Source organism: Ranitomeya imitator, chromosome 7 (assembly GCF_032444005.1).
Source record: "Ranitomeya imitator isolate aRanImi1 chromosome 7, aRanImi1.pri, whole genome shotgun sequence".
NCBI classification, from domain to species: Eukaryota; Metazoa; Chordata; class Amphibia; order Anura; family Dendrobatidae; genus Ranitomeya; species Ranitomeya imitator.
The window spans coordinates 39500014-39525853 of record NC_091288.1 but is presented as its reverse complement, the minus strand read 5'-3'; the positions used below and the strand labels follow the sequence as shown (position 1 = coordinate 39525853).

At 45.3% G+C, this 25840-nt stretch overlaps 1 protein-coding gene across 2 annotated transcripts in view; it reads left to right on the top strand.

Annotated features, from left to right (window-relative positions):
• STK39 (serine/threonine kinase 39) overlaps positions 1-25840 on the top strand; it is a 339349-nt gene that overhangs the window by 70801 nt on the left and 242708 nt on the right. For both annotated transcript variants that reach the window (XM_069733077.1, XM_069733078.1), the window contains exon 3: positions 10185-10293. In XM_069733077.1, coding sequence (XP_069589178.1) covers positions 10185-10293 — 109 coding nt within the window. The remainder of the gene's footprint in view (positions 1-10184; positions 10294-25840) is intronic.

Sequence of the window (25840 nt, the reverse complement as noted above, 5' to 3'; positions counted from 1 at the left end):
CAGAGATGTAGGCACTGTGGTTCCGTACTACAGACATACTGTATAGGCGCTGTGGTTCCATACTACAGACATGTAGGCACTGTGGTTCCGTACTACAGACATGTAGGCGCTGTGGTTCCATACTACAGACATGTAGGCGCTGTGGTTCCATACTACAGACATGTAGGCGCTGTAGTTCCATACTACAGACTTGTAGGCGCTGTGGTTCCATACTACAGAGATGTAGGCACTGTGGTTCCGTACTACAGACATATAGGCGCTGTGGTTCCATACTACAGACATGTAGGCACTGTGGTTCCATACTACAGACATGTAGGCGCTGTGGTTCCATACTACAGACATGTAGGCGCTGTCGTTCCATACTACAGAGATGTAGGCACTGTGGGTCCATACTATAGAGATATAGGAGCTGTGGTTCCATACTACAGACATGTAGGCTCTGTGGGTCCATACTACAGACATGTAGGCGCTGTGGTTCCATACTACAGACATGTAGGCGCTGTGGTTCCATACTACAGACATGTAGGCGCTGTCGTTCCATACTACAGAGATGTAGGCACTGAAGTTCCATACTACAGAGATGTAGGAGCTGTGGTTCCATACTGCAGAGATGTAGGCGCTGTGGTTCCGTACTACAGACATGTAGGCTCTGTGGTTCCATACTACAGACATGTAGGCTCTGTGGTTCCATACTACAGACATGTAGGCTCTGTGGCTCCATACTACAGACATGTAGGCTCTGTGGTTCCATACTACAGACATGTAGGCTCTGTGGCTCCATACTACAGACATGTAGGCTCTGTGGTTCCGTACTACAGACATGTAGGCGCTGTGGTTCCATACTACAGAGATGTACGCACTGTGGTTCCATACTACAGACATGTAGGCTCTGTGGTTCCATACTACAGACATGTAGGCTCTGTGGTTCCATACTACAGACATATAGGCTCTGTGGCTCCATACTACAGACATGTAGGCTCTGTGGTTCCGTACTACAGACATGTAGGCGCTGTGGTTCCATACTACAGAGATGTACGCACTGTGGTTCCATACTATAGAGATATAGGAGCTGTGGCTCCATACTACAGACATGTAGGCTCTGTGGTTCCATACTACAGACATGTAGGCTCTGTGGCTCCATACTACAGACATGTAGGCGCTGTGGTTCCGTACTACAGACATGTAGGCGCTGTGGTTCCATACTACAGACATGTAGGCGCTGTGGTTCCATACTACAGACATGTAGGCGCTGTGGTTCCATACTACAGACATGTAGGCGCTGTGGTTCCATACTACAGACATATAGGCTCTGTGGTTCCATACTACAGACATATAGGCGCTGTGGCTCCATACTACAGACATGTAGGCGCTGTGGTTCCATACTACAGACATGTAGGCTCTGTGGTTCCGTACTACAGACATGTAGGCGCTGTGGTTCCATACTACAGACATGTAGGCGCTGTGGTTCCATACTACTGACATGTAGGCGCTGTGGTTCCATACTACAGACATATAGGCTCTGTGGTTCCATACTACAGACATGTAGGCGCTGTGGCTCCATACTACAGACATGTAGGCGCTGTGGTTCCATACTACAGACATGTAGGCTCTGTGGTTCCATACTACAGACATGTAGGCGCTGTGGTTCCATACTACAGACATGTAGGCTCTGTGGTTCCATACTACAGACATGTAGGCACTGTGGCTCCATACTACAGACATATAGGCTCTGTGGTTCCATACTACAGACATATAGGCTCTGTGGTTCCATACTACAGACATATAGGCGCTGTGGTTCCATACTACAGACATATAGGCTCTGTGGTTCCATACTAAGGACATGTAGGCGCTGTGGTTCCATACTACAGACATGTAGGTTCTGTGGTTCCATACTACAGACATGTAGGCGCTGTGGTTCCATACTACAGACATATAGGCGCTGTGGCTCCATACTACAGACATGTAGGTGCTGTGGTTCCATACTACAGACATGTAGGCGCTGTGGTTCCATATTACAGACATGTAGGCGCTGTGGTTCCATACTATAGAGATGTAGGCGCTGTAGTTCCATACTAAGGACATGTAGGCGCTGTGGTTCCATACTACAGACATGTAGGAGCTGTGGTTCCATACTACAGACATATAGGCGCTGTGGTTCCATACTACAGACATGTAGGCGCTGTGGTTCCATACTACAGACATGTAGGCGCTGTGGTTCCATACTACAGACATGTAGGCGCTGTGGTTCCATACTACAGACATGTAGGTTCTGTGGTTCCATACTACAGACATGTAGGCGCTGTGGTTCCATACTACAGACATGTAGGCGCTGTGGTTCCATACTACAGGCATGTAGGCGCTGTGGTTCCATACTACAGACATATAGGCGCTGTGGTTCCATACTACAGACATATAGGCTCTGTGGTTCCATACTAAGGACATGTAGGCGCTGTGGTTCCGTACTACAGACATGTAGGTTCTGTGGTTCCATACTACAGACATGTAGGCTCTGTGGCTCCATACTACAGACATGTAGGCGCTGTGGTTCCGTACTACAGACATGTAGGCGCTGTGGTTCCATACTACAGACATGTAGGCGCTGTGGTTCCATACTACAGACATGTAGGCGCTGTGGTTCCATACTACAGACATGTAGGCGCTGTGGTTCCATACTACAGACATATAGGCTCTGTGGTTCCATACTACAGACATATAGGCGCTGTGGCTCCATACTACAGACATGTAGGCGCTGTGGTTCCATACTACAGACATGTAGGCTCTGTGGTTCCGTACTACAGACATGTAGGCGCTGTGGTTCCATACTACAGACATGTAGGCGCTGTGGTTCCATACTACTGACATGTAGGCGCTGTGGTTCCATACTACAGACATATAGGCTCTGTGGTTCCATACTACAGACATGTAGGCGCTGTGGCTCCATACTACAGACATGTAGGCGCTGTGGTTCCATACTACAGACATGTAGGCTCTGTGGTTCCATACTACAGACATGTAGGCGCTGTGGTTCCATACTACAGACATGTAGGCTCTGTGGTTCCATACTACAGACATGTAGGCACTGTGGCTCCATACTACAGACATATAGGCTCTGTGGTTCCATACTACAGACATATAGGCTCTGTGGTTCCATACTACAGACATATAGGCGCTGTGGTTCCATACTACAGACATATAGGCTCTGTGGTTCCATACTAAGGACATGTAGGCGCTGTGGTTCCATACTACAGACATGTAGGTTCTGTGGTTCCATACTACAGACATGTAGGCGCTGTGGTTCCATACTACAGACATATAGGCGCTGTGGCTCCATACTACAGACATGTAGGTGCTGTGGTTCCATACTACAGACATGTAGGCGCTGTGGTTCCATATTACAGACATGTAGGCGCTGTGGTTCCATACTATAGAGATGTAGGCGCTGTAGTTCCATACTAAGGACATGTAGGCGCTGTGGTTCCATACTACAGACATGTAGGAGCTGTGGTTCCATACTACAGACATATAGGCGCTGTGGTTCCATACTACAGACATGTAGGCGCTGTGGTTCCATACTACAGACATGTAGGCGCTGTGGTTCCATACTACAGACATGTAGGCGCTGTGGTTCCATACTACAGACATGTAGGTTCTGTGGTTCCATACTACAGACATGTAGGCGCTGTGGTTCCATACTACAGACATGTAGGCGCTGTGGTTCCATACTACAGGCATGTAGGCGCTGTGGTTCCATACTACAGACATATAGGCGCTGTGGTTCCATACTACAGACATATAGGCTCTGTGGTTCCATACTAAGGACATGTAGGCGCTGTGGTTCCGTACTACAGACATGTAGGTTCTGTGGTTCCATACTACAGACATGTAGGCGCTGTGGTTCCATACTATAGAGATGTAGGCGCTGTGGTTCCATACTACAGACATATAGGCTCTGTGGTTCCATACTACAGACATGTAGGTGCTGTGGTTCCATACTACAGACATGTAGGCGCTGTGGTTCCATATTACAGACATGTAGGCGCTGTGGTTCCATACTATAGAGATGTAGGCGCTGTAGTTCCATACTAAGGACATGTAGGCGCTGTGGTTCCATACTACAGACATGTAGGAGCTGTGGTTCCATACTACAGACGTATAGGCGCTGTGGTTCCATACTACAGACATGTAGGCGCTGTGGTTCCATACTACAGACATGTAGGAGCTGTGGTTCCATACTACAGACGTATAGGCGCTGTGGTTCCATACTACAGACATGTAGGAGCTGTGGTTCCATACTACAGACATATAGGCGCTGTGGTTCCATACTACAGACATGTAGGCGCTGTGGTTCCATACTACAGACATGTAGGCGCTGTGGTTCCATACTACAGACATGTAGGCGCTGTGGTTCCATACTACAGACATGTAGGTTCTGTGGTTCCATACTACAGACATGTAGGCGCTGTGGTTCCATACTACAGACATGTAGGCGCTGTGGTTCCATACTACAGGCATGTAGGCGCTGTGGTTCCATACTACAGACATATAGGCGCTGTGGTTCCATACTACAGACATATAGGCTCTGTGGTTCCATACTAAGGACATGTAGGCGCTGTGGTTCCGTACTACAGACATGTAGGTTCTGTGGTTCCATACTACAGACATGTAGGCGCTGTGGTTCCATACTATAGAGATGTAGGCGCTGTGGTTCCATACTACAGACATATAGGCTCTGTGGTTCCATACTACAGACATGTAGGCGCTGTGGTTCCATACTACAGACATGTAGGCGCTGTGGTTCCATATTACAGACATGTAGGCGCTGTGGTTCCATACTATAGAGATGTAGGCGCTGTAGTTCCATACTAAGGACATGTAGGCGCTGTGGTTCCATACTACAGACATGTAGGAGCTGTGGTTCCATACTACAGACGTATAGGCGCTGTGGTTCCATACTACAGACATGTAGGCGCTGTGGTTCCATACTACAGACGTATAGGCGCTGTGGTTCCATACTACAGACATGTAGGCGCTGTGGTTCCATACTATAGAGATGTAGGCGCTGTAGTTCCATACTAAGGACATGTAGGCGCTGTAGTTCCATACTACAGACATGTAGGCGCTGTGGTTCCATACTACAGACATGTAGGCGCTGTAGTTCCATACTACAGACATGTAGGCGCTGTGGTTCCATACTACAGACATGTAGGAGCTGTGGTTCCATACTACAGACGTATAGGCACTGTGGTTCCATACTACAGACATGTAGGCGCTGTGGTTCCATACTACAGACATGTAGGCGCTGTGGTTCCATACTACAGACATGTAGGCGCTGTGGTTCCATACTACAGACATGTAGGCGCTGTGGTTCCATACTACAGACATGTAGGCGCTGTGGTTCCATACTACAGACATATAGGCTCTGTGGTTCCATACTACAGACATGTAGGCGCTGTGGAGCTGGATGCGCTCTGTGTGCTTCCATATGGTGTCTCCATATTGTGCTGCATTACAGAATAACTCATGGCGGCTCTGCGGGAGAGAATAATATGACATCTATTGGAAGTGCAAAATCTTCATTATTCAAGACCAGTCCAAGTACAGACCGCAGTAACTACTGACCTTCCAGTTCACCTTCACGTGCTGCAGCATAACCGGTGTAGCTCTATGGAAGTGTTGTGATGAAATGTGACAATATTTTGTCTATGGGCCATGAGAGAATGAAAGGAAAATGCTTCGTGACCCCATCGATTATAGTAGAGCCCTGCTGGACCTTTATACGGCTGCTGTTTGTTGATGCAGGTTTGGTACTTGATTTATTTCATAATTAACATCCAAAGTTCACTGAAAGGTGTAAATGTGACTGTGGCATCTGGCAGACAAGGTAGGTGTTTGGCAGTGATTGAAATTTTGGGATTATTAATTGAAATGCTGTATGATGCATGGCAAAAATGGAGGAAAGTAGCTATTTCTAGCTTACCTTGAGGCGTAGGTGTCTTTTCACACCACACTTGTAGAAAGCATGGTCCTGCCGCTTTAGGTCCACATACCGGTGGAATAGGTCCAGGCACTGTCATGCTTTTTAACTTGCCAAACATTATATTTAAGGAGGGGATATACCTCTTAATGAATCAGGTGCTTGTGAGTCAGCACAAATCTTACTCCAGTCACAGACTAGAGTGAGATTTCTGGCCACAACTCGTCGTAGCTTAGATGAGCCGTGTCGTCATGCCTATTAAGCGGAGTGAGAGTGGCGTTAAAATGGCAAAAGTTATGCGCAACTGTGCGCAATGATTTATGTACCGTAATCGCTTTGATGGATCGGAGCCATGGTTTTCAGATACAGTGATTTGCAGAATGTCTTTATATTACATAATCAAGTGACAACACATTGTCTGAAAATACAGGAACTATTTAATTACTTGGATGGAGAGTTAGATACAAAGATATTAGATAGATAAGAGATAGATACATAGATATTAGATAGATAAGAGATAGATAGATAAATAGATAGATAGATAGTAGATAGATAAGAGATAGATAGATAGATATTAGATAGATAAGAGATAGATACATAGATATTAGATAGATAAGAGATAGATAGATAAATAGATAGATAGATAGATAAGAGATAGATAGATAGATAGATATTAGATAGATAAGAGATAGATACATAGTAGATAGATAAGAGATAGATACATAGATATTAGATAGATAAGAGATAGATAGATAAATAGATAGATAGATAGTAGATAGATAAGAGATAGATAGATAGATAGATAAGAGATAGATAGATAGATATTAGATAGATAAGAGATAGATACATAGATATTAGATAGATAAGAGATAGATAGATATAGATGATAAATAGATAGATGATAGATAGATAGTAGATAGATAGATATTAGATACCATAGATAAGAGATAGATAGATACATAGATAGATAAATGATGGATAGATAATAGATGATAGATAGATGATAGATAGTTATGGGATAGATAGATGATAGATAGATAGATAATAGATGATAGACAGATAATAGATAATAGATGATAGATAGATGATAGATAGATATTAGATAGATAATGGATAGATAAATAATTAAACCATAGCACTTTCTGCTGTTAGTAGATCTTTATGTCTTCCCGGTCGGCCCAGGTCGCTCCTTTCCTTACTGCAGAGAATGTATAAACTCCAGAAGATGAAGCCAGACGTGAAATGACAGGGATTGTGTGACTGTTTCATTGTGTAAACGTATATTACTACTGGTTTACATAACACAGCGATCTGTTTTGTGACATTTCATAATATTCAGCTACATGAGCTTGTACATGGCTGTTTTATTTAAAAAACTATTCATCTATACAAATTTATTATAATTGATCTCCCTATAAGAACCAACTATGGGATAATAAATACAGTGCAGCAAAGTGAAGTGGATTTTTTTTTATAGAAGAAAACGCAGGGTTTGCTTTTCAACACAATAGTAACATTTGATTTCCACCACTACACTATACCTCTGACTGTATCATGGTACTGCTACATCTGCAAATTCAGCCTTAAAATGATATATATATATATATCTATATCTATCAAGAATTCTGTACTGATTAGTTTCTTGAACGGAATCTGTTACCAGGTTTTTGCTCTGTAATCTGACAGCAGCATAATATTGATCAAGAGAGCCTGATTCAAGCAATGTGTCACTTATTGGGCTGTGTGTTTTTTGTTTCAATACAATCAATGTTGTATCAGCAGGAGATTATCACTAGAGGACAGCCTGCCTTGTGCCTCCTTTTCCAGCCACTCCCCCACCACTGATTAGCATCTTTCCGTCAGTGTACACAGAAGGCAGCCGATGAGTGGTGTGGACGGGGTTATACAGAGCTCAGCATTCATAGCTCTGCTAGATCTGCAGCAGAGAAAACTGTGATTCTGTGACAGCAGCTGCACCCAGTAAACTAAGTGATACACCGCTGAAGTCAGGGTTTCTGTCACTATATCATGCTGCCATCAGATTACATAGCAAAAACCCGATGATGGATTCCCTTTATAATATGTTATATATAGGGGTTGGAACCTTCCTCATTTAGAGCTCCTACACACCCGCGGAGCCGTATAGAGAAATTACAGAATTCTGTCTGTCTGCCACCACTGGATGGCGGTAAAGAGTTTCCTGCATACTTTTAGTGACTTTGCTTAAAGTATGGAGATCACAACTTTTCTTTATTGCATCTTTCATATTAGTGTACACCACTTTAGATAAAACTAAATTAAGAAATGAAGGAGGGAGGAAAAAAAATGGTTGTAGTGAATGGGAATAAAAGATAAGTTTTATTCAGTATATATTATTGATATATTAAAATATTTGATGTAAATGGTAGTTAATGAGGTCCCTTGGAAATTGCTGTACTGTTTATTCTATCATCTATCATCTATCTATCTATCTATCTATCTATCTATCTATCTATCTATCTATCTATCTATCTATCTATCCTCTATCTAATATCTATCTATCTATCTATCTATCTGTCTATCATCTATCTATCTATCTATCCTCTATCTATCTATCTATCTATCTATCTATCTATCTATCTATCTATCTATCTATCTATCTGTCTATCCCCTATCTATTATCTATCTATCTATCTATCTATCTAATATCTATCTATCTATCTATCTATCTATCTATCTATCTATCTATCTATCTGTCTATCATCTATCTATCTATCTATCTATCTATCTATCTATCTGTCTATCATCTATCTATCCTCTATCTATCTATTTATCTATCTATCTATTTATCTATCTATCTATCTATCTATCTATCTGTCTATCCTCTATCTATTATCTATCTATCTATCTATCTATCTATCTATCTATCTATCTATCTATCTATCTATCTAATATCTATCTATCTATCTATCTATCTATCTGTCTATCATCTATCTATCTATCTATCCTCTATCTATCTATTTATCTATCTATCTATCTAATATCTATCTATCTATCTAATATTTATCTATCTAATATCTATCTATCTATCTATCTATCTATCTATCTATCTAATATCTATCTATCTAATATCTATCTAATATCTATCCATCCATCCATCCATCCATCCATCCATCTGTTACTCGTTTCTAGCTTCATTCATGGTTATTCATGGGTGTTGTCATTTTCTTGTGCCACAAGAACGTGACTACATCTGTACTCGGATCTACAATATATTAGCAGAGAGAATTTCCAACCTTTGCAGTTTAATATGATGGGAAATCGGAACTTGAATTGCTGCCAAGAGACGTTCCCTTGTTCTGTTACAGCAATTACTGTACTGCCAAAACAAATACCGGCCGCAGACACATAGAGGACCTTGATTTGAAGTCTTATTTGAAGGAGCATAATAAAACCTTGAATGGCATCCAAGAGCCAGAATTCATGTTTGCTAGGACTACCCTGCAAATCTAAACTATCCTATAGAGGGGAAAGATAGCTGAAGAATATGGGATTGCTAATTTTATATAGTAATTTAATGAGAAGGAGAAACTTCAATTAACTGGTAAGGTGGAGTGTGTAGGGATCACAATCAATATCTTCAATTAGCCATGAGAATATTAATGTGAGTTGAGTTTGTAGAAATTGCCTTAAGTTGGTGAATTCAAACAATTTGCGATTCGCTTCTCGTTAATCGACAAAAATGGCCGAAACTATTTTATAGATTGCATCAGCCAGATAAGGGTCACATGAGCTCAAGATTAGCCGGACTTACCAATAATGCTTTGCACCTATCACATCACATGGTATAGCACAGCCAATCAGGAAGGACTATTATAGCCTGTATGAAAGCAGAAGCAGGGAATGCAGCAGCCACTTTGTAGTGAATCTGGATAGTGAGAGGTAGGGAGAGCAAGCTGTAACACACTGAAGAAGCTGAACAGATTGTGTGTGTCAAAATCCTTTTACCCATAACTATTAATGTTCAGGACACTTGTCTATGTTTGCGATTCAGCAAAACAGCGGCAATTACACCAGGTAAAAAAAATGACATTTATGGCAAGAGACTGGTCCTCTTTAAGTTGTGGGACGTACTTTGAAGGTATCGTATAAATGTGGTTTATGACGGTATAATAATTGTATGTTCTTTATCTAATTGTATGGTTTTAACTAATTATATGTCTCTTTTCAGAAAGAAATACAAGCCATGAGTCAGTGCAGTCACCCCAATGTCGTTACTTATTATACCTCATTTGTGGTGAAGGAGGAACTGTGGTTGGTGATGAAATTGCTAAGTGGAGGTAATGCGTGTCTATGTGAATATACTATCTGTATGTATGTGTGTGTATATATATAATATACCGTATATACCCGAGTATAAGCCGACCCCCCTAATTTTGCAACAAAAAACTGGGAAAGCTTATTGACTAGGGTGGAAAATGCAGCAGCTACCGGTAAATGTCAAAAATAAAAATAGATACCAATAAAAGTAAAATTGAGACATCAGTAGGTTAAGTGTTTTTGAATATCCATATTGAATCAGGAGCCCCATATAATGCTCCATAGTGTTCATTATGGCCCCATAAGATGCTCCATACAAAATAGGCCCCATATAATGCGCCATACAGTTCATTATGGCCCGATAAGATGCTCCATATACAAATATGCCCCATATAATGCTCCATGCAGTTCTTTATGGCCCCATAGATGCCCCATATAATGCTCCATGCAGTTCTTTATGGCCCCATAGATACCCCATATAATGCTCCATGCAGTTCTTTATGGCCCCATAAATGCCCCATATAATGCTCCATGCAGTTCTTTATGGCCCCATAAATGCCCCATATAGTGCTCCATGCAGTTCTTTATGGCCCCATAGATACCCCATATAATGCTCCATGCAGTTATGGCCCCATAGATGCTCCATATAATGCTCCATGCAGTTCTTTATGGCCCCATAGATACCCCATATAATGCTCCATGCAGTTATGGCCCCATAGATGCTCCATATAATGCGCCATGCAGTTCTTTATGGCCCCATAAATGCTCCATATAATGCTCTATGCAGTTATGGCCCCATAGATGCTCCATGCAGTTATTGCCCCATAGATGCCTCATATAATGCTCCATGCAGTTATGTCCCCATAGATGCTCCATATAATGCTCCATGCAGTTCTTTATGGCCCCATAGATGCCCCATATAATGCTCCATGCAGTTATGGCCCCATAGGTGCCTCATATAATGCTCCATGCAGTTCTTTATGGCCCCATAGACGCTCTATATAGCTTTGTGCCACATGTAATGCTGCTGCACTAAAAAAATAATGACATACTCACCTCTCGTCGCTGTCCGCTGCTCCTCAGCGTTCGGTCTCTCCGCCTCCTATGTACAGTATGAGCCCCCCTCATAGCCTCCTATATACAGTATGATCCCCCACACAGCTCCCTATATACAGTATGAGCCCCTTCATAGCCTCCTATATACAGCATGACCCCCACATAGCCTCCTATATACAGTATGAGCCCCCACATATCCTCCAATATAGTATGAGTCCCCACATAGCCTCCTAAATACAGTATGATCCCCCACATTGCCTCTTATATACAGTATGAGCCTCCATATAACCTCCTATATACAGTATGAGTTCCCACATAGCCTCCAATATACAGTATGAGCTCCCACAGCTCCCTATATACAGTATTATTATTATTATTTATTGTTATAGCGCCATTTATTCCATGACGCTTTACATGTAAGAAGGGGTATACATAATAAAAACAAGTACAATAATCTTAAACAATACAAGTCATAACTGGTACAGGAGGAGAGAGGACCCTGCACGCGAAGGCTCACAATCTACAAGGGATGGGTGAGAATACAGTAGGCGAGGGTAGAGCTGGTCATGCAGCCGTTTGGTCGATCGGTGGTTACTGCAGGTTGTAGGCTTGTCGGAAGAGGTAGGTCTTCAGGTTCTTTTTGAAGGTTTCGATGGTTGGCGAGAGTCTGATGTGTTGTGGTAGAGAGTTCCAGAGTAGGGGTGATATGCGAGAGAAATCTTGTATACGATTGTTGGAAGAGGAGATAAGAGGGGAGTAGAGAAGGAGATCTTGTGAGGATCGGAGGTTGCATGTAGGTAAGTACCGGGAGACGAGCTCACAGATGTATGGAGGAGACAAGTTGTGGATGGCTTTGTATGTCATGGTTAGGGTTTTGTACTGGAGTCTCTGGGCAATGGGGAGCCAGTGAAGGGATTGACAGAGGGGAGAGGCCGGGGAATAGCGGGGGGACAGGTGGATTAGTCGGGCAGCAGAGTTTAGAATAGATTGGAAGGGTGCGAGAGTGTTCGAGGGGAGGCCACAGAGCAGGAGGTTGCAGTAGTCAAGGCGAGAGATGATGAGGGCATGGTCTAGGGTTTTTGCAGATTCTTGGTTTAGGAATGTACGGATTTGTGAAATATTTGTGAGTTGAAGTCGGCAGGAAGTGGAAAGGGCTTGGATATGTGGTTTGAAGGAGAGATCAGCTGTTGTGAATTCTGTGGCAGAGCTCCCTCCTGTGGTCACAAGTGGTACTTCGGCTGATTCTCTCTGTAAGCTTTCGTTGGTGGAGGGAAGTGGTACTGCGGCTTCTGAGTTTCCTCCCTCAGGTGATGTGGTGAGGTCGTTAGGTGCTGCTCTACTTAACTCCACCTAGTGCTTTGATCCTGGCTTCCTGTCAATGTTCCAGTATTGGACTTGTTTTCCTCCTGGATCGTTCCTGTGGCCTGCTGCTCTGCATAGCTAAGTTTTCCTTTGCTATTTTGTTTGCTTTTCTTCTGTCCAGCTTATCTATTTGTTTGCTGGAAGCTCTGGGACGCAGAGGGTGTACCTCCGTGCCGTTAGTTCGGTACGGAGGGTCTTTTTGCCCCCTTTGCGTGGTTTTTAGGGTTTTGTGTTGACCGCAAAGTTACCTTTCCTATCCTCGCTCTGTTCAGAAAGTCGGGCCTCACTTTGCCAAATCTATTTCATCTCTACGTTTGTCTTTTCATCTTACTCACAGTCATTATATGTGGGGGGCTGCCTTTTCCTTTGGGGTATTTCTCTGAGGCAAGGTAGGCTTATTTTCTATCTTCAGGCTAGCTAGTTTCTCAGGCTGTGCCGAGTTGCATAGGTAGCGTTAGGCGCAATCCACGGCTGCCTCTAGTGTTGTTGGATAGGATTAGGGATTGCGGTCAACAGAGTTCCCACGTCTCAGAGCTCGTTCTATGTTTTTGGATTATTGTCAGATCACTGTATGTGCTCTGACCTCTATGTTCACTGTGGTACTGAGTTGCCTAATCATAACAGTACAGGAAGCCAAAGTACTAATGATTCTCAATAGAGGGAAAAAAGAAGTTCTGAGACCATTTTTTTTTCTCTGCACTGTGTTTTGCCTTTTTTTTCCCCTAGACATTTGGGTGGTTCAGGACACAGGTGTAGCAATGGACATTAGAAGTCTGTCTTCATGTGTGGATCAGCTCTCGGCAAGAGTACAAAAGATTCAAGACACTATTGATCAGAAATCTATGTTAGAACCAAGAATTCCTGTTCCTGATTTGTTTTTTGGTGATAGAACTAAGTTTCTGAGTTTCAAAAATAATTGTAAACTATTTCTGGCCTTGAAACCTCGCTCCTCTGGTGATCCAGTTCAACAGGTTTTGATCATTATTTCTTTTTTGCACGGCGACCCTCAGGACTGGGCATTTTCTCTTGCGCCAGGAGATCCTGCATTAAGTAATATCGATGCGTTTTTCCTGGCGCTCGGATTGCTGTACGATGAGCCTAATTCTGTGGATCAGGCAGAAAAAAATTTGCTGGCTCTTTGTCAGGGTCAGGATGAGATAGAGGTATATTGTCAGAAATTTAGAAAGTGGTCCGTGCTCACTCAATGGAATGAATCTGCGCTGGCAGCTATGTTCAGAATGGGTCTGTCTGAAGCCCTTAAGGATGTCATGGTGGGATTTCCTATGCCTGCTGGTTTGAATGAGTCTATGTCTTTGGCCATTCAGATTGGTCGACGCTTGCGTGAGCGTAAATCTGTGCACCATTTGGCGGTATTACCTGAGCTTAAACCTGAGCCTATGCAGTGCGATAGGACTTTGACCAGAGTTGAACGGCAAGAACACAGATGTCTGAATGGGCTGTGTTTCTACTGTGGTGATTCCACTCATGCTATCTCTGATTGTCCTAAGCGCACTAAGCGGTTCGCTAGGTCTGCCACCATTGGTACAGTACAGTCAAAATTTCTTCTGTCCGTTACCTTGATCTGCTCTTTGTCATCGTATTCTGTCATGGCATTTGTGGATTCAGGCGCTGCCCTGAATTTGATGGACTTGGAGTATGCTAAGCGTTGTGGGTTTTTCTTGGAGCACTTGCAGTGTCCTATTCCATTGAGAGGAATTGATGCTACGCCTTTGGCCAAGAATAAGCCTCAGTACTGGACCCAGCTGACCATGTGCATGGCTCCTGCACATCAGGAGGTTATTCGCTTTCTGGTGTTGCATAATCTGCATGATGTGGTCATGTTGGGGTTGCCATGGCTACAAGTCCATAATCCAGTATTAGATTGGAAATCCATGTCAGTGTCCAGCTGGGGTTGTCAGGGGGTACATGGTGATGTTCCATTTCTGTCAATTTCGTCATCCACCCCTTCTGAGGTTCCAGAGTTCTTGTCTGATTACCGGGATGTATTTGATGAGCCCAAGTCCGATGCCCTACCTCCGCATAGGGATTGTGATTGTGCTATCAATTTGATTCCTGGTAGTAAGTTCCCAAAAGGCCGATTGTTTAATTTATCTGTGCCTGAGCACGCCGCTATGCGCAGTTATGTGAAGGAGTCCCTGGAGAAGGGGCATATTCGCCCGTCATCGTCGCCATTAGGAGCAGGGTTCTTTTTTGTAGCCAAGAAGGATGGTTCGCTGAGACCTTGTATAGATTACCGCCTTCTAAATAAGATCACGGTTAAATTTCAGTACCCCTTGCCGTTGTTATCTGATTTGTTTGCTTGGATTAAGGGGGCTAGTTGGTTCACCAAGATAGATCTTCGTGGTGCGTATAATCTTGTGCGAATTAAGCGAGGCGATGAATGGAAAACTGCATTTAATACGCCCGAGGGTCATTTTGAGTATCTAGTAATGCCATTCGGACTTGCCAATGCTCCATCAGTGTTTCAGTCCTTTATGCATGACATCTTCCGAGAGTACTTGGATAAATTCCTGATTGTGTACTTGGATGACATTTTGATCTTCTCGGATGATTGGGAGTCTCATGTGAAGCAGGTCAGAACGGTTTTTCAGGTCCTGCGTGCTAATTCTTTGTTTGTGAAGGGATCAAAGTGTCTCTTTGGTGTGCAGAAGGTTTCATTTTTGGGGTTCATCTTTTCCCCTTCTACTATCGAGATGGATCCTGTTAAGGTCCAAGCCATCCACGATTGGACTCAGCCGACATCTCTGAAAAGTCTGCAAAAGTTGTTCTGTCCCCACATGAGGCGAATGGAGGTGTGGTTGATTAATAAGTGTTGTGAGAGAGAAACGTACCTCCGTATTTCTTCGATGTGAGGCAGACAGGACCAATGCTGCTCAGCGTCCAGAGAGATGATGCACTCCAGGGATTGTGTAATCCAGACTTATTTTGTTGATCTGGACATACAGCGTATAACTGGTAATACAGAACTTCTCCAGAAATGCAGGGTAGACAGGGTACAGTAAGATGTAGCACCAAATGTGTCTGCAAGTGTGAGCAGCATGAGAGAGTGTGGTCGAAAGACTGATGCCTTCCTAAGCCCAGTTCAAAAGCACGTCCTCTCACAACAGAAAGTAAACTGGAAATGGCTGCCAGAGGAAGAGAAGATTTGACCCCTGAACCGGATGTAAGACATGCCCACAAGAAATACATGAAAAACAAGCTGCCATACAGAAAAAGGCCATTGGGTGGCAGCAGAGTAAAATATAACAACATACATGGAAACTGAGGAATATACATGGAACAGCACACTCCCCGTCTGAAATTCCGAAAGGGATTTCACTATATCAATGTCCTTAAAAAGTCCAACAACCTAGAAAATGAAACCAAACATGCATGTAATGCAATAATAACTTTAAACAAGACATTAAGTCAGTTCCTGAGATAATCCAATGGAAAACCCATCTTCGGATCAGAGAAGCCGCACTAGGCCAAACTATCTCTGACCCACTGTAATCCAATGGACAAATAGTAGTGCAGTGTTCTGTTCATAGTTTATCCTACCGGAATGTCCTCGATCGGTAGTATTTTTTGGCAGACGTGCCAACCATGACAGTCTTTGTCTCCATGTGGCTTGTGATAAGATCTCGCAATGTGGACTAACCTTGCAATAGTCTTAATGAGTTTCATCCAATTGGAGAAGCGTTCGAAGCGCTGACAACCAAGGGTGGAGGTTGGTTTTGCATTCGTGGCCAGAGCACTGACCTCGGAGCGGACTTCTGGATCATCGTCCGGATCCTGGATGCTGAAGAATTCCTGAACACATTCACTTCCCTTCTGTTCCAGCAGAAACTTTGGACCTGAAAGCCAAGAAGAGTTAGCAAAGGAATTTATAGACATAGGTCTAGTGGCATGGTCGGCTGGATTAAGTTCAGATGGGATATAGTGCCACTGTTCAGGTTTGGAAGACCTTCTTATTCTCTCAATGCGGTTACTGACGTACACGTAGAAGCGCCTTGTTTGGTTGTAGATGTAACCTAAGACAACTTTACTGTCACTGTAGTATTGTACGTCATCTATGTGAGTGTCCAGCTCATGCTGAATAAAGTCTGCGAGTTCTACTGCAAGCACAGCCCCACAGAGTTCCAGCCTGGGAATAGTGTGGTCAGGCTTGGGAGCCAACTTAGCTTTGCCGAAAACGAACCCAACATGATCTTGATTGTCAGATCCCGTTACCTTCAGGTAGACAACAGCTGCAATGGCCTCCGTGGATGCATCCGAGAACACATGGAGTTCCGTCCTGGTGCTAGCAGCAAGTGAGATTCCAGCGTAGCATCTCGGTATATGGATTTTATCCAAGGCACACAAAGACTGCTTCCAGGTTTCCCATTTTGGTTCCTTATCAGGAGGTAGAGGGGTATCCCAGTTCTTGACAGTTTCGGACAGCTGTCTCAGAAGGGATTTACCTTGTATGGTAATTGGTGCTACGAATCCCAGTGGGTCATACAGGCTATTTACCACTGACAGGACACCACGTTTAGTGAATGGTTTGTCTGCACAGTTGATTTGGAATCCGAAGGTGTCGGCTGACAGGTTCCACCTCAGGCCTAAGCTTCTCTGCACAGGCGGACGGTCTGGTCCCAGGTCTATGTCCTTGAATCCAGGTGCGTGGTCGCTTGACTCAAAGGCTCTCATGACAGCTGGGCTGTTTGAGGCAATTTTGTGCAGTCTAAGCTTAGCTCGGTACAGCATATGTTGGGTCCTTTTGAGTAGGTCGATTGCAGCTTCTTCTGTAGGTAGAGATTTTAGTCCATCATCTACGTAGAAGTCTTTCTCTACAAAGTCTCTAGTGTCTGTTCCATACTCGGACGCTCCTTCTAGTGCGGTTCTCCGCAGGCCATATGTTGCCACTGTGGGTGAAGGGCTGTTACCGAATACGTGCACCCGCATGCGATACTCCACCATCTCTTTGCTGGGGTCATTGTCCTTGTACCACAGGAACCTGAGGAAATTCCTGTGGTCCTCTCGGACTATGAAACAGTGGAACATCTGTTCAATGTCGGCGGTGATGGCAATGGGCTCTTTCCTGAACCTCATCAACACTCCTACTAGGTTGTTTGTCAGATTAGGACCTGTGAGGAGGACATCATTGAGAGATACGCCTTGATGTTTGGCGCTTGAATCAAAGACAACTCTAATTTGTTTAGGTTTCTTCGGGTGATATACTCCAAATGAGGGTAGGTACCAGCACTCCTCGTTTTCCTTTACGGGAGATGCTGGCTCCGCATGGTTGCTATGGAATATTTTGCCCATAAAGGTGACAATGTGTTCTTTCATCTCCGGTTTATTGCTTAGTGTGCGCTGGAGAGAGTTAAATCTGGACAAGGCTTGTTCACGATTGTTCGGGAGCCTTACCCTGGTAGCTCGGAAGGGTAAGGGGAAAACCCAGTGATTGGTTTCGTCCTTAAGGAACTCATTGTCCATTATCCTGACAAATTCCTTGTCTTCCATAGATGGGGCTACTTTGTTGTCATCCTTAGTGGTATGAAACACCAATTTTCCCAAGTCGTCTGCATAGGGAGAAGGGATAACATCAGGCAGCTGTACAGAATCTGGAAGCTTTTCCTTCACCTCATAGTGATGAGGACATGGCTTGCAGAAGGTAGTGCGCCCGTCTCGGCGTACGTACGTCTTAAAGGAATGGACTCCTGTTTGGTCCAAGCATACATTTCCTATGACTACCCACCCCAAGTCAAGTCTCTGGGCGTAGGGGGCGTAGTCAGGACCATTACACTGTTGGCGGACCTTATGTATCCTCAAATTGTCTCTGCCGAGCAGAAGTAGGATTTCAGCATCTGTGTCCAAAGGTGGGATAACGCTGGCTAGGTGCCTTAAGTGTGGTTGGTGGAAAGCAGCTTCCGGGGTAGGGATCTCATCCCTTTGGTCTGGTATTTGATCGCATTCAATTAGCGTAGGTAGGGGTATTTCTACGTCTTCATTGACAGGAGAAGCGATGAAACCTTGTGCTCTTCTGCCGCTAGTCTCTATGCGCCCCGAGCAAGTATTCAGAGTGTAGGGCGTTGCTGGTCCCTTGATTCTAAAGGCATCAAAGAACTTAGGTCCAGCTAGGGATCGATTGCTCTGATCGTCAATGATGGCATACATTTTTACAGCCTTCTCTGGTTGCCCTTCTGGATAGACTCTGATTAGGCATATCCTGGCACAGCATTTAGCACTTTGATTCTCCCCACATACCTCTGAGCATGAGCAGGACACAGCTGTGGTGGACTTGGCGTGATTCTGTGGCTCCCCGCCATGGTTTGTAGCGGGACCAGAGGTAACTGCGACTGCTGGATCGCTGGTGGCTGAGCCTGGGTGCAAGGCTGATGGGTGTCTGTCGCTATGACACTCTTCACACTTAATGGCAGATTTACAGTCCTTGGCCATGTGTTCTGATGAAGCGCAGCACTTGAAACATACCCCAAGTTCGTTGAGGATTTTCTTGCGCTCCTGCATGGTTTTGGACCTGAAGCCTCTACATTTGTTCAGTGACTGTGGTTTTTTGTGAATGGGACACTCACGATTGAAAGACTTATCCCTCGACGGAATAGTGTACTGCTTGTCGGCAGGTACTGCAGGTGATGGCAGGTTAGTCTTTCTGACGCTTACACTGTTCCTTGAGTCCTTGCGTCTATGTGCGACGCTTTCATACCTTGATGAAGGTGTTGCTGGAGCTGCAGTGTTAGACTCCAGGAAGTCGAGGCTAGGGTCGTTCCTCATTTGGGCTTGTTCGTCAATGAACTTGCAGAACTGAATGAACGGAGGAAAGGTGACGTCATGTGACCTTTTATACCTGGAGACGCACACTGCCCACTTCTCTTGCAGACTATGTGGCAGCTTTGAGACGATTGGGTTCACCCCATGGGCAGTGTCCAGGTAGCACAGTCCTGACAGACGAGGGTCTCTTTTAGCAAGTTCCAGCTCCATAAGCAGATCACTTAAGTCCAGAAGCTTGTGGGCTTCCTTAAGGTTGATCCTTGGAACGTTCTGCAGTCTCTTGAATAGGGACTTTTCTATGGCTTCAGCGCTGCCGTAGGTTCTTTCGAGTCTCTGCCAGGCAGCAGCGAGACCTGCTTCAGCTTGCCCCACATAGACGGTCCTAAGACTCTTGATACGGTTTGTGGATTCAGGACCCAACCATTTTACCATGAGGTCGAGCTCCTGCTCCGCGGATAGGTTGAGATCAGCAATGGCGGCCTTGAAGGTTGCTTTCCAGGCTCTGTAGTTCTCTGCACAGTCGTCGAATTTTGAGAGGCTAGTGCTGATTAGCTCCCTGCTCACCATGAACCTGGCAAACTCGGACATGTCTGATCCTTCACTCCTTGTTACCATATTAGCTTGTGGTGCCCCTCGGGCGTATAAGCCGTGTGGCGTGGAAGGGTGAATTGTTCCCGGGTAGAATGATGTCGCTGCAGGGTTGAGCTGTGGTTTAACCTCTGGAGATTCTGATGACTGCTGCTTGAACTGTGGAGGCGGGCTGGAGTGTGCTTTGTGGTCGTCTTGCGGTGATGACTGCTCCTGAGAGGGTACATCACGGCGTTGGTCTTGGGTCTCTGTAGGGGCTGTGGGCGATACTGGCACCATAGGTTGGGCTGACTTGGACGTTTCCGCAATGTTGGGTTGCACGTCACTGGAGAAGGTGTGCGCTGCAGGTATCTGTTTCTGCACGTAGTCTCTGGTACGAACAGCTGGGTCGTCTTCTTCCTGTGGTGGCAGGCAAATTGGGTCGAGGTTTTGCTTCAATGCTTGCTCGAGTATTTTTACTTCGGCTAATGCAATTTCTTCCTCCATTTCTGTTTGAAGAATCTTTGCTCGAGCCTCTGCTTCTGCTCTCTTCGCTTCTGCTTCTGTTTTCTTTTCGGTGTATGAACGTCTTAGTTTGGACCGCTCTGCATTTAAACGGGCCTCTAGGATTCTGTCGCTGAGGGCTGAAGTTCTTGAGCAGGATGATTTGTATGACCGAGCAGAGTGTTTAGACGAGGCTGACCTGTGCGATCTAGTTTCTTGCAGATGGGTGATACGAAGCTCCGCTTTATCTTTGGCGTCTTGCACGGCGGCGTCCCTTTCTCTGTCTGTGGAATCTGCCTTGCTTAACTCTGATAGGGCTTCGTCGATTTTAGATTTTTTAGGAAGGCAGCATACTTCGCGGACAGTCTCTTGTATCTGCCGTGGGCCACGTCTAGCTGTCTTATAGTGTCCTGTAAACCCGCTGCATCATTTTTATGGCGTTGGACGCTTGACATAAGGGAGGCGACTCGTTCCCATAGGTCGTCCAAGTTGTCATTGAACTCATCCCTTGTGGAACAGTAATTCTCGAGGACCTTTAATGTTGGCTTGATGGAACGTACTGGTCGTGCATCTGGGTCTGCTGTGGAAGCGGGCTCTGCTTCCTGGTCTTCATAATGGACAGTATCAGGTTGTATTTGCTCTGTTTCAGCATTGGGGAACTGTGGAAGGTCCTTTTCGGCCATTTTGATATAAGGTGCGCTGTCCCTTTAAGAAACTGAACCTTTGAATTGGGGGCTGGAAATTGCGGTGCAGCTTAGTTGCGACCCCCTGATAAGATTCCCAAGGTGTTGTTGGAGAATTGTGGGGTTCTGCGGTCCGACGATCTGCAGCAGTGTGGTATAATACACAGAGAGTCTTTATGTACAATGCAGTCTGAGGTGATGCTGCAGGAGATTTCTTAGCAGAGCAGGGCTGCAGTATGTGAGCGGGCAGAGAGCGGGCACGTGAATAGTGATATAAGGGTGATTCTGGCCGGGCTTCAAGGCAGTCTTTCGACTGTTCTGTCCCCACATGAGGCGAATGGAGGTGTGGTTGATTAATAAGTGTTGTGAGAGAGAAACGTACCTCCGTATTTCTTCGATGTGAGGCAGACAGGACCAATGCTGCTCAGCGTCCAGAGAGATGATGCACTCCAGGGATTGTGTAATCCAGACTTGTTTATTTTGTTGATCTGGACATACAGCGTATAACTGGTAATACAGAACTTCTCCAGAAATGCAGGGTAGACAGGGTACAGTAAGATGTAGCACCAAATGTGTCTGCAAGTGTGAGCAGCATGAGAGAGTGGTCGAAAGACTGATGCCTTCCTAAGCCCAGTTCAAAAGCACGTCCTCTCACAACAGAAAGTAAACTGGAAATGGCTGCCAGAGGAAGAGAAGATTTGACCCCTGAACCGGATGTAAGACATGCCCACAAGAAATACATGAAAAACAAGCTGTCATACAGAAAAAGGCCATTGGGTGGCAGCAGAGTAAAATATAACAACATACATGGAAACTGAGGAATATACATGGAACAGCACAAAAGTTCCTGGGCTTTGCTAATTTTTATCGTCGCTTCATCTGCAATTTTTCTAGTATTGCTAAACCATTGACCGATTTGACCAAGAAGGGTGCTGATGTGGTCAATTGGTCTTCTGCTGCTGTGGAAGCTTTTCAAGAGTTGAAGCGTCGTTTTTCTTCTGCCCCTGTGTTGTGTCAACCAGATGTTTCGCTTCCGTTCCAGGTCGAGGTTGATGCTTCTGAGATTGGAGCAGGGGCTGTTTGGTCGCAGATAGGTTCTGATTGCTCAGTGATGAAACCGTGCGCTTTCTTTTCCAGGAAGTTTTAGCCTGCTGAGCGAAATTATGATGTGGGCAACCGAGAGTTGCTGGCCATGAAGTGGGCATTCGAGGAGTGGAGTCATTGGCTTGAAGGAGCTAAGCATCGCGTGGTGGTCTTGACTGATCATAAGAACTTGACTTATCTCGAGTCCGCCAAGCGGTTGAATCCTAGACAAGCTCGTTGGTCGTTGTTTTTTGCCCGTTTTGACTTTGTGATTTCATACCTTCCGGGCTCTAAAAATGTGAAGGCGGATGCTCTGTCTAGGAGTTTTGTGCCCGACTCTCTGGGTGTATCTGAGCCGGCGGGTATCCTCAAAGAGGGAGTAATTGTGTCTGCCATCTCCCCTGATTTGCGGCGAGTGCTGCAAAAATTTCAGGCTAATAAACCTGATCGTTGTCCAGCGGAGAAACTGTTTGTCCCTGATAGGTGGACGAATAAAGTTATCTCTGAGGTTCATTGTTCGGTCTTGGCTGGTCATCCTGGAATCTTTGGTACCAGAGAGTTAGTGGCTAGATCCTTTTGGTGGCCATCTCTGTCGCGGGATGTGCGTACTTTTGTGCAGTCCTGTGGGATTTGTGCTCGGGCTAAGCCCTGCTGTTCTCGTGCCAGTGGGTTGCTTTTGCCCTTGCCAGTCCCGAAGAGACCTTGGACACATATCTCTATGGATTTTATTTCAGATCTTCCCGTTTCTCAAAAGATGTCAGTCATTTGGGTGGTCTGTGATCGCTTTTCTAAGATGGTCCATTTGGTACCCTTGTCTAAATTGCCTTCCTCCTCTGATTTGGTGCCATTGTTCTTCCAGCATGTGGTTCGTTTACATGGCATTCCAGAGAATATCGTTTCTGACAGAGGTTCCCAGTTTGTTTCGAGGTTTTGGCGAGCCTTTTGTGGTAGGATGGGCATTGACTTGTCTTTTTCCTCGGCTTTCCATCCTCAGACTAATGGCCAGACCGAACGAACCAATCAGACCTTGGAAACATATCTGAGATGTTTTGTTTCTGCTGATCAGGATGACTGGGTGTCCTTTTTGCCTTTGGCTGAGTTCGCCCTTAATAATCGGGCTAGCTCGGCTACCTTGGTTTCGCCATTTTTCTGCAACTCTGGGTTCCATCCTCGTTTCTCGTCAGGACAGGTTGAGTCTTCGGACTGTCCTGGTGTGGATACTGTGGTGGACAGGTTGCAGCAGATTTGGACTCAGGTAGTGGACAATTTGACCTTGTCCCAGGAGAAGGCTCAACGTTTTGCTAATCGCAGACGCTGTGTGGGTCCCCGACTTCGTGTTGGGGATCTGGTTTGGTTATCTTCTCGTCATATTCCTATGAAGGTTTCCTCTCCTAAGTTTAAACCTCGTTTCATTGGTCCGTATAGGATTTCTGAGGTTCTTAATCCTGTGTCTTTTCGTCTGACCCTTCCAGATTCTTTTTCCATACATAACGTATTCCATAGGTCATTGTTGCGGAGATACGTGGCACCTATGGTTCCTTCTGTTGACCCTCCTGCCCCGGTTTTGGTGGAGGGGGAGTTGGAGTATATTGTGGAGAAGATTTTGGATTCTCGTGTTTCAAGATGGAAACTCCAGTATCTGGTTAAGTGGAAGGGTTATGCACAGGAAGATAATTCCTGGGTCTTTGCCTCTGATGTCCATGCTCCCGATCTTGTTCGTGCCTTTCATGTGGCTCATCCTGGTCGGCCTGGGGGCTCTGGTGAGGGTTCGGTGACCCCTCCTCAAGGGGGGGGTACTGTTGTGAATTCTGTGGCAGAGCTCCCTCCTGTGGTCACAAGTGGTACTTCGGCTGATTCTCTCTGTAAGCTTTCGTTGGTGGAGGGAAGTGGTACTGCGGCTTCTGAGTTTCCTCCCTCAGGTGATGTGGTGAGGTCGTTAGGTGCTGCTCTACTTAACTCCACCTAGTGCTTTGATCCTGGCTTCCTGTCAATGTTCCAGTATTGGACTTGTTTTCCTCCTGGATCGTTCCTGTGGCCTGCTGCTCTGCATAGCTAAGTTTTCCTTTGCTATTTTGTGTGCTTTTCTTCTGTCCAGCTTATCTATTTGTTTGCTGGAAGCTCTGGGATGCAGAGGGTGTACCTCCGTGCCATTAGTTCGGTACGGAGGGTCTTTTTGCCCCCTTTGCGTGGTTTTTAGGGTTTTGTGTTGACCGCAAAGTTACCTTTCCTATCCTCGCTCTGTTCAGAAAGTCGGGCCTCACTTTGCTAAATCTATTTCATCTCTACGTTTGTCTTTTCATCTTACTCACAGTCATTATATGTGGGGGGCTGCCTTTTCCTTTGGGGTATTTCTCTGAGGCAAGGTAGGCTTATTTTCTATCTTCAGGCTAGCTAGTTTCTCAGGCTGTGCCGAGTTGCATAGGTAGCGTTAGGCGCAATCCACGGCTGCCTCTAGTGTTGTTGGATAGGATTAGGGATTGCGGTCAACAGAGTTCCCACGTCTCAGAGCTCGTTCTATGTTTTTGGATTATTGTCAGATCACTGTATGTGCTCTGACCTCTATGTTCACTGTGGTACTGAGTTGCCTAATCATAACAATCAGCGTCAAGGATTACCCCGAGACAGCGAGCTTGTGGGACTGGGGAGAGTGGGCAGCCATTTAATGTAATGGATAGGTTCGTTGGGGGGGGTCACGTGAGATGGGGGAAAGATGATGAATTCTGTTTTGTCCATGTTAAGTTTCAGAAATCTAGCGGAGAAGAAGGATGAAATAGTGGACAGACATTGAGGGATTCTGGTTAGTAGGGAGGTGATATCTGGTCCAGAGATGTAGATCTGTGTGTCATCAGCACAGAGGTTATAAAGGTACAGATGATTGGCCTCGGGGAGACCAAAACATCCAACACCGCGGAGACACCATCACGTGTTTCTCAACGCAGTGATTCCAGAACACTGCCCCCATCCCTTATGGGAAATATGCAGATGCATGTAAAGAAGCTGCGGAGACACCATCACGTGTTTCTCGACGCAAGCAGTGAATAGCCAGGCCTTTCCCCGGGAAGGAACAACCACGGGAAGGGCAGCATCCTATGAAGGAAAGCCACCTATGCCAAGCATGGTATCCATCCACAGACAGCTGTTTCGGGGTTTTTGCCCCTCATCAGTGTGGAGTAGGAATCTGGCTATTAGGAGCAGTGCCTAGTAAAAAGGCTATAAAGGTACAGATGATTGGCCTCGGGGAGACCAAAACATCCAACACCGCGGAGACACCATCACGTGTTTCTCAACGCAGTGATTCCAGAACACTGCCCCCATCCCTTATGGGAAATATGCAGATGCATGTAAAGAAGCTGCGGAGACACCATCACGTGTTTCTCGACGCAAGCAGTGAATAGCCAGGCCTTTCCCCGGGAAGGAACAACCACGGGAAGGGCAGCATCCTATGAAGGAAAGCCACCTATGCCAAGCATGGTATCCATCCACAGACAGCTGTTTCGGGGTTTTTGCCCCTCATCAGTGTGGAGTAGGAATCTGGCTA